This window comes from Salmo salar, unplaced genomic scaffold, assembly GCF_905237065.1.
Source record: "Salmo salar unplaced genomic scaffold, Ssal_v3.1, whole genome shotgun sequence".
In the NCBI taxonomy this organism is placed as follows: domain Eukaryota; kingdom Metazoa; phylum Chordata; class Actinopteri; order Salmoniformes; family Salmonidae; genus Salmo; species Salmo salar.
In genome coordinates, this window is record NW_025548530.1 from 40,001 (window position 1) to 49,992 (window position 9,992).

Genomic DNA, 9,992 nt, shown 5'->3' on the forward strand with positions numbered 1-9,992 from the left:
CTACATCCTGTTATACTGTCATCATGTCCCCTGCTACATACTGTTTTACTGTCATCATGTCCCCTGTTACATCCTGTTATACTGTCATCATGTCCCCTGCTAGCATCCTGTTATACTGTCATCATGTCCCCTGTTACATCCTGTTATACTGTCATCATATCCCCTGTTACATCCTGTTATACTGTCATCATGTCCCCTGCTACATCCTGTTTTTACTGTCATCATATCCCCTGTTACATCCTGTTATACTGTCATCATATCCCCTGTTACATCCTGTTATATGTCATCATGTCCCCTGCTACATCCTGTTTTACTGTCATCATGTCCCCTGCTATACTGTCATCATGTCCCCTGCTACATCCTGTTATACTGTCATCATGTCCCCTGCTACATCCTGTTATACTGTCATCATGTCCCCTGTTATACTGTCATCATGTCCCCTGCTACATCCTGTTATACTGTCATCATGTCCCCTGCTACATCCTGTTATACTGTCATCTATCCCCTGTTATACTGTCATCATGTCCCCGTTATACTGTCATCATGTCCCCTGCTACATCCTGTTATACTGTCATCTATCCCCTGTTATACTGTCATCATGTCCCCTGTTATACTGTCATCATGTCCCCTGTTACATCCTGTTATACTGTCTGTAGTGAAGGAGCACAGCCCTTCGCCCCACAGTCATTAATAACTACTAGATTATTAAGAACACATTCTGGAAAAAACGTATTTCAATTTCTCGCTCCCTCCTCCCTTCTCCCTCCCTTCTCTCTCCCTCCCTATTTCTTGCTCTGTCCCTCCCTCTCTCTCTCTCTCTCTCTCTCTCTCCTCTCTCTCTCTCTCTCTCTCTCTCTCTCTCTCTCTCTCTTTTTTCTCACTCTCCAATGCTCCCCCCCCCCGCTCCATCTCTCCCTGCCCTCTTTCTCTCTCCCATCTCTCTTTCTCCCCCCTCTCTCTTGCTCCCTCCCCTCTCTCTTCCTCCCCCTCTCTCTTTCTCCCTCCCTCTCTCCCTCCACCTCTCTCTCTCCTCCCTCCCTCCCTCCACCTCTCTCTCTCCCCTTTCTCCCTCTCCTCCCACCTCTCTCTCCCTCTCCCCCTCCCACCTATCTCTCCCCCTCCACCCTCTCTCTCCCTCTCCCCTCCCTCCCTCCACCCTCTCTCCCCCTGTTCTCTCTCTCCCTCCCCCTCCCACCACTCTCTCCCTCTCCCCCTCCCACCCTCTCTCTCCCCCTTCTCCCTCCCTCCACCTCTCTCTCTCCTCCACCTCTCTCTCCCCTCCCACCTCCTCTCCCCTGTTCTCTATCCCTCCCTCCCTCCCTCCCTCCCTCCCTCCTCCCTCCCTCCCTCCCTCCCTCCTCCCTCCCTCTCCCCTCCCACCTTTCCCCCTCCCCCTCCCTCCCTCTCTCCCCCTCCTTCTAGACTTCCAGTCATGTCTGATCTTGTGGTACGTAGGATGCCCATGAAGGCGAGGCCAATTCTTCCCACGCACGAGAGCTTCACACCCGCCAGGACCTGCAAGGTAACCAATCACAGCACTAAAATCCTACCACCTGGCATAAACAATCACACGGCAAGGATCATACCGCCGGACCAGACATTTAACCAATCACATCCGCTGAATCATACCACCAGGCTGCCAATAACCAATCACACGGCCTGAATAATGACCAATGCTGTCCACCAGACGGATCTTAACCAATTGGAAAACAATCTATAAATGACCAGCAATACCCTAACCAATCACACAGCCAGACCGGTATGACCAGACAGATTGTATCCAATTACATTAAGTCTCTTTAAATGAGGTTTCCAGTGACAAAGGAACTTTTCTCACTGTGAAGAGAGAACTATGGTAGAGAGTGGTCTGAATGCCGACCCAACCAGTGACCCCGGGTGGAGTGCTGTCCTGGCACCGTACCTGCTCTTTAGTCCGAGCTGTCACTCACCTTGCGGTCTACCGACAGCTATGCTTAATCCTCCGTCCATTTATACTGCACACTGACAGAACAGCGTGTGTGACGGACAGAGAGGAGGTCTCCTGAGTGTATAAAACATATGGCCAGGTGGTGTGTGTGTGTGTGTGTGTGTGTGTGTGTGTGTGTGTGTGTGTGTAAGCTCAATAACCTGACTCTCTCTCTCTCTCCGCTGTGTCCCTAGGTAAGATCACGTCACTAGACACCAGTCTTCTGAGAGCCTCTATGAAGCCTGGCTGGGAAGACCTGGTGAGGACAAGCATCCAGAGGTTTCACCTACAGAACGACGGAGAGATGTCCTTCGCCAAGAGACACCAACAAGAGGGTGAGATTACCTGACGAGGTCTATATCACCTTTACCTGACGAGGTCTATATCACCTTTACCTGACGAGGTCTATATCACCTTTACCTGACGAGGTCTTTATCACCTTTACCTGACGAGGTCTTTATCACCTTTACCTGACGAGGTCTATATCACCTTTACCTGACGAGGTCTATATCACCTTTACCTGACGCAGGTCTTTATCACCTTTACCTGACGAGGTCTTTATCACCTTTACCTGACGAGGTCTATATCACCTTTACCTGACGAGGTCTATATCACCTTTACCTGACGAGGTCTATATCACCTTTACCTGACGAGGTCTTTATCACCTTTACCTGACGAGGTCTATATCACCTTTACCTGACGAGGTCTATATCACCTTTACCTGACGAGGTCTATATCACCTTTACCTGACGAGGTCTATATCACCTTTACCTGACGAGGTCTATATCACCTTTACCTGACGAGGCCTAAATCACCTTTACCTGACGAGGCCTTTATCATCTTAGACTACCTGACGAGGTCTGTATCATCTGAGACTACCTGACGAGGTCTGTATCATCTGAGACTACCTGACGAGGTCTGTATCATCTTTACCTGACGAGGTCTTTATCACCTTTACCTGACGAGGCCTTTATATCATCTTAGACTACCTGACGAGGCCTTTATCATCTGAGACTACCTGACAAGGTCTATATCATCTTTACCTGACGAGGCCTTTATCATCTGAGACTACCTGACGAGGTCTATATCACCTTTACCTGACGAGGCCTATATCATCTTAGACTACCTGACGAGGCCTTTATCATCTGAGACTACCTGACAAGGTCTATATCATCTTTACCTGACGAGGCCTTTATCATCTGAGACTACCTGACGAGGTCTATATCACCTTTACCTGACGAGGCCTATATCATCTTAGACTACCTGACGAGGCCTATATCATCTTAGAGAATCACAACACTTCATGTTAGTCCTTGAATCCAAAGCTCCGTCCATGAATTTGAGTGGTTACATTTCTCCAGCCCCATCCACTCAGCTGTTTACCCCAAAAATGTGATGGGGTGACTGCTTTGTCGCTCGTTTTGAATCCCAGATTTCTTTTATTAATACAGTAGGTCCTTCCTCGTGTGTGTCCCTTTCCATCCAGTGTTGCATCACGGCTAGGCGTTCAGCCCCATCTACAGCTTCTCTCTGTCAGACGGGACCATCGTGTCGGCTCACACCAAGAGCAAGCTGGTCCGCTCCCTGCCACCAACGAACCCCAGCTCTACATGTCTCTACACCTGCTACAGAGGTATGTTCCTGACCCCTGACCCCTGACCCAGAGCGTGGTTTACATTAGGGGTTTCAGGGTGTAACTAGAGTGGTTTACATTAGGGGTTTCAGGGTGTAACCAGAGTGGTTTACATTAGGGGTTTCAGGGTGTAACTAGAGTGGTTTACATTAGGGGTTTCAGGGTGTAACCAGAGTGGTTTACATTAGGGGTTTCAGGGTGTAACTAGAGTGGTTTACATTAGGGGTTTCAGGGTGTAACTAGAGTGGTTTACATTAGGGGTTTCAGGGTGTAACCAGAGTGGTTTACATTAGGGGTTTCAGAGTGTAACTAGAGTGGTTTACATTAGGGGTTTCAGGGTGTAACTAGAGTGGTTTACATTAGGGGTTTCAGGGTGTAACTAGAGTGGTTTACATTAGGGGTTTCAGGGTGTAACTAGAGTGGTTTACATTAGGGGTTTCAGGGGTGTAACCAGAGTGTGTTACATTAGGGGTTTCAGGGTGTAACTAGAGTGGTTTTACATTAGGGGTTTCAGGGTGTAACTAGAGTGGTTTACATTAGGGGTTTCAGGGTGTAACTAGAGTGGTTTACATTAGGGGTTTCAGGGGTGTAACCAGAGGGGTTTACATTAGGGGTTTCAGGTGTAACTAGAGTGGTTTACATTAGGGGTTTCAGGGGTAACCAGAGTGGTTTACATTAGGGGTTTCAGGGTGTAACTAGAGTGGTTTACATTAGGGGTTTCAGGGGTGTAACTAGAGTGGTTTACATTAGGGGTTTCAGGGTGTAACCAGAGTGCTTTACATTAGGGGTTTCAGGGTGTAACTAGAGTGGTTTACATTAGGGGTTTCAGGGTGTAACTAGAGTGGTTTACATTAGGGGTTTCAGGGTGTAACCAGAGTGGTTTACATTAGGGGTTTCGGGTGTAACTAGAGTGGTTTACATTAGGGGTTTCAGGGTGTAACCAGAGTGGTTTACATTAGGGTTTCAGGGTGTAACCAGAGTGTTTTTACATTAGGGGTTTCAGGGGTGTAACCAGAGTGGTTTACATTAGGGGTTTCAGGGTGTAACTAGAGTGGTTTACATTAGGGGTTTCAGGGGGTGTAACTAGAGTGGTTTACATTAGGGGTTTCAGGGGTGTAACTAGAGTGGTTTACATTAGGGGTTTCAGGGTGTAACCAGAGTGCTTTACATTAGGGGTTTCAGGGTGTAACTAGAGTGGTTTACATTAGGAGTTTCAGGGGTGTAACTAGAGTGGTTTACATTAGGGGTTTCAGGGTGTAACTAGAGTGGTTTACATTAGGGGTTTCAGGGTGTAACCAGAGTGGTTTACATTAGGGGTTTCAGGGGTGTAACTAGAGTGGTTTACATTAGGGTTTCAGGGTGTAACCAGAGTGGTTTACATTAGGGGTTTCAGGGTGTAACCAGAGTGGTTTACATTAGGGGTTTCAGGGTGTAACCAGAGTGGTTTACATTAGGGGTTTCAGGGTGTAACCAGAGTGGTTTACATTAAGGGTTTCAGGGTGTAACCAGAGTGGTTTACATTAGGGGTTTCAGGGTGTAACTAGAGTGGTTTACATTAGGGGTTTCAGGGTGTAACTAGAGTGGTTTACATTAGGGGTTTCAGGGTGTATCCAGAGTGGTTTACATTAGGGGTTTCAGGGTGTAACTAGAGTGGTTTACATTAGGGGTTTCAGGGTGTAACTAGAGTGGTTTACATTAGGGGTTTCAGGGTGTGTGGTGTGAGTGAGCGTGGACCTGTTCTTGCATGTTGGTGCTCCGATGCCCTTCTCAATGGCCTCATAGCCATAGTCAACTTATGTTGTGTGTGAGCTTCACCTGCATGGCTTCACTCTGTGGGGACCTGTCTGTCTCTCTGTGGGGACCTGTCTGTCTCTCTGTGGGGGACCTGTCTGTCTCTCTGTGGGGGACCTGTCTGTCTCTCTGTGGGGACCTGTCTGTCTGTGGGGGGACTTGTCTGTCTCTCTGTGGGGGACCTGTCTGTCTCTCTGTGGGGGACCTGTCTGTCTCTCTGTGGGGGACCTGTCTGTCTCTCTGTGGGGGGACCTGTCTGTCTCTCTGTGGGGGACCTGTCTGTCTCTCTTTGGGGGACCTGTCTGTCTCTCTGTGGTGGACGTGTCTGTCTCTCTGTGGGGACCTGTCTGTCTCTCTGTGGGGGGGACCTGTCTGTCTCTCTGTGGGTGGGGACCTGTCTGTCTCTCTGTGGGTGGGGACCTGTCTGTCTCTCTGTGGGTGGGGACCTGTCTGTCTCTCTGTGGGTGGGGACCTGTCTGTCTCTCTGTGGGTGGGGACCTGTCTGTCTCTCTGTGGGTGGGGACCTGTCTGTCTCTCTGTGGGGGACCTGTGTGTCTCTCTGAATAGAGGATGTTCCTTTGTTCCAAATGGCTACTTTGACGGGTTGGGGGCCACATAACAATCTGAACTCATCATGAGGGGCAGCAGTATGTATACGTACAGTTAAATTACTTAACTAAATGCATTGTACCAGTAGTCTGAGCCGGCCCTAGACGTTTTTTTGGGCCCTAAGCGAGATTTGATTGGTGGGGCCCACCGTCTCGTGGAAAAACATTTGACTGTCCTCCGTCTTGATGGCGGAGAGAGAACACATTTTGTCATTCTGCTAATTCTGCCATGGGGTCGTAGAGAAAATGTTGCCCTTTTTAAAGCTAATTTGCTGCATATCTACACATGACTTATGCCATGTTAATTTGATATCTGAGTGACTAACAACATCAATGGGGCCCCCTGGAGTTTGGGGGCCCCTGGAGTTTGGGCCCCCTGGGCACTTGCCCTGTGTGCTCGGTCAGTGTTCAGCCATGATTACTACAAGTTTAGGTAACTGGCTAGACTAACTCACCAATCTAAAAAAGTGTTAGCTGACGTGAGCTAATTGAGTGGCTGTCAATGACCAGTGGCGGTTCTAGACCATTTCAACTGGGGGGGGGGGCCAAGCTGGGGCCAGTTGTACTGTTAGAGGGGCCAGTTAGATTAGACGTTATTGTTGTCATATCGTTTTCTTCACTGCATTAGCAGGCAAAAGTTCATAATCATCATCGTTGCCACCGTCTAATAACGGATGTAAAAAAAAGAACCATAGCAAAAATGTGTTATGTAAAAATGATTTCATACTCCACATTTAGGGGGGCCACAAGGGGGTCCAAAAATTGTTGCCACAGGGGCACTGGCCCCCGCTGGCCCCCTCCCAGAACCGCCCCTGGTCAGTGACTGGCATTCTAACTCAACAGTAAGTTAAGACCTCGACTGAGTTGTTTGGGTCGGGGGCCCCGGTTTCGGAAATTGATCTGCGGGCCTACAAAAGGCTGAGCAAGTTAACCAACCCTATATAGTGGCACTACTGTTGCCCAGAGCGCGTGTGTGTGTGTGTGTGTGTGTGTGTGTGTGTGATGCGTCAGTGATTGTGGCAGGAAGATAAACTTTGATGGCAGAAGATTCCCAGTTTGTGTAGTAGTAGTTTACTGCTCTATGTTTCTAACTCTCCCTGTTTCCTCCTGCATCATTCCCAGGGAACAATCAAGGTATGATCTGGGACCGGGTCAAGACATGGGGCCCGGTGGACAGCAGCAGGGGCCAGGGATCAGCCCCAACCCCTCCATAACCCCTCCAACCCAGGGGACCCTCTCTGGTCTGGGCCCCCAGGGACAGGACACTACAATCAGCTCCAACAGCACGTTCTATTCCCCTCTTCATGGAAGTCCAGTGTCCAGAGAACCAGGGCTCGTACCCATGGGGCCAGGGTCCAGAGAACCAGGGCTCGGGCCCATGGGGCCAGGGTCCAGAGAACCAGGGCTCGTACCCATGGGGCCAGGGTCCAGAGAACCAGGGCTCGGGCCCATGGGGCCAGGGTCCAGAGAACCAGGGCTCGGGCCCATGGGGCCAGGGTCCAGAGAACCAGGGCTCGGACCCATGGGACCAGGGTCCAGAGAACCAGGGCTCGGGCCCATGGGGCCAGGGTCCAGAGAACCAGGGCTCGGACCCATGGGGCCAGGGTCCAGAGAACCAGGGCTCGGACTCATGGGGCCAGGGTCCAGAGAACCAGGGCTCGGACCCATGGGGCCAGGGTCCAGAGAACCAGGGCTCGGACCCATGGGGCCAGGGTCCAGAGAACCAGGGCTCGGACCCATGGGGCCAGGGTCCAGAGAACCAGGGCTCGGACCCATGGGGCCAGGGTCGGAACACATACAGGACTACCACTACGGCTGCCCTCCCCAGCCCGTGGGCCACCCCGGAGGGTTACAGGGAGGCGTGGGCATGAACCTCCCCATCCATCCTAACCAGCAAGGGGCTAATTGGAGGATGAGCAGCCCGTCTCGAGGTAGCCCTAGCCCAGCCGGAGGGGCCCATCTGGGGCAACAGATTTCTATGCTGTCCCCTAGGCACCGGGCGAGTCCAGGGATGGCAGGGAGCCCTCGCTTGGCCCCAAGCCTGCACTCGCCCTCCCCTGTGGGGATGTGTGGGTCTGGAACAGGGGTCGGGATTGGAGGTAGCGGTCCTGTAGCTAACAGTCACAGCTACGGCAGTAGTTCTCTGTCGGCCCTGCAGGCTCTGAGTGAGTGTCACGGGGTCAGACACGGCAGTGGTGGACACACACACCCTCACGGCGCCGTGGGCCAGCATCCTCAAACACACGCCCTGGGATCACCTGACAGGAAGCTGATGGGATCACCTGACAGGAAGCTGATGGGATCAGGAGTCAACCCTCCCATGATGTCGAAGCTTGGCGGCGGTAACGGAAATGGGGACTCTTTGGGCGCTCACGGAGAGCAGGAACATGGTCAGAGTGGACAGTATGACCAGAGACATTCGGACGGGAACGGTCGCAGCGGTAACCACGCTGACATCACAGAGGAGAGGGATGACCTCGAAGGTGGCCCCGACGCACAGAGCCGTAGTCAACGCTGTGACAACAAGGGCCACACCAAACTCCTCCAGCTTCTCACCACCAAGTCCCAACCCCTCGACACCCCTTTGTCCCCCAACGGAGGAGGGGGACTCCAAGGACCCCTCGTCAGGCCTGGGGGCCCTTACGGTCCAGGGGCCCCAGGGGGCCACGCCACCTCCCTAAAGGATAAACACAAGATACTTCACAGGCTGCTCCAGAACAGCACCTCTCCTGTCGACCTGGCCAAGCTCACCGCTGAGGCCACGGGCAGAGAGCTGGGGGAGCAAGGTGGGGGGTGGTACGGACAGGAACCTCACCCCCAAACAGGAGCCCCTGAGCCCCGATAAAAAGGACAACGCCCTGCTGAGATATCTGCTGGATAAAGAGGAGATTGGGATGAAGGCGAGGCAGGCGAAGATGGAGGGAGCAGGAGGGGAGGTGAAGATCGAGAAACAGGATTCAGGATACGACCGCGCTGAACAGGTGAGTGGCTGGAGGATCATGTGACTCTCTCTCTTTTCAATCTTAACTATTTTCTGTTAACGTTGGTGTTTTAACTTCAGAACGTTTTCACACATGCAGACGCTGGTGTGATGATGAGTATGAGGTTTGTTGATGGTGATTGGACACGGATGGTGGTTCGATTAGCAGTGGTAGATTGGGTACCTGTCCAATCAGAAACGCCAGTTTTCCTGTTTCAAAAAATGTTTGCCACAGTGCGCACTAATGAATACGACCCACTTCTCGCTGTGTTCATAGTAACTTGCGTTCCTATTGGTCAGCACAGCCGCTTCCTGCCATGTGCTTCTGTTGCTCTTGTTTCCCCTGTCTCTCTCTCTCTCTCTCTCTCTCTCTCTCTCTCTCTCTCTCTCTCTCTCTCTCTCTCTCTCTCTGTCTCTCTCTCTCTCTCTCTCTCTCTCTCTCTCTCTCTCTCTCTCTCTCTCTCTCTCTCTCTCTCTCTCTCTCTCTCTCTCTCTCTCTCTCTCTGTCTCTCTCTCTCTCTCTCTCTCTCTCTGTCTCTCTCTCTCTGTCTCTCTCTCTCTGTCTCTGTCTCTCTCTCTCTCTGTCTGTCTGTCTCTCTGTCTCTGTGTATCTGGGTTACAGAGCACGGTTCCTCTCTACCTCTCCACATCCAGCCAGGGTAGTAGTACCGCTAGAAAAGCAGAACAGTCAAAGTCCTGCAGTCCACAGATTTTGGCTGGTACCTAGTAAGGAGCAAGGGAAGGAGGGAAAGAGAGGGTTGGTGAGAGAGAGAGACAGAATAGATTGAGAAAGAAGCAGGAGAGGGAGAGAGGTTTGGTGAGAGAGAGAGGGAGGGAGGGAGATTGAGTGAGCTCTGGTGAAACCACAAATATGTCCAAGTAGTAGAGGAAGTAGTCGAGGAAGTAGTCGAGGAAGTAGATGGATCAGGTCTGTAGTTTTATAAAAGTGGGCTTCTGTAGCCTGCCTACCCTATTTGTCTGAGTCTCAAATGGCACCCTATTCCCTATAGTGTG

The 9,992-nt window shown here is 51.3% G+C and overlaps 1 protein-coding gene across 1 annotated transcript in view; it reads left to right on the forward strand.

The window, feature by feature from the left end:
* LOC123733124 (nuclear receptor coactivator 2-like) overlaps nt 1–8,979 on the forward strand; it is a gene marked incomplete at its 3' end in the record, with an annotated part of 33,150 nt that extends 24,171 nt beyond the window's left edge. The window contains 8 exon segments of the mRNA XM_045712488.1: nt 1,423–1,440; nt 1,443–1,499; nt 1,502–1,522; nt 2,161–2,301; nt 3,453–3,545; nt 3,548–3,599; nt 7,121–8,791; nt 8,793–8,979. Coding sequence (XP_045568444.1) covers nt 1,423–1,440; nt 1,443–1,499; nt 1,502–1,522; nt 2,161–2,301; nt 3,453–3,545; nt 3,548–3,599; nt 7,121–8,791; nt 8,793–8,979 — 2,240 coding nt within the window.
* Between the last annotated feature and the right edge of the window lie 1,013 nt (nt 8,980–9,992).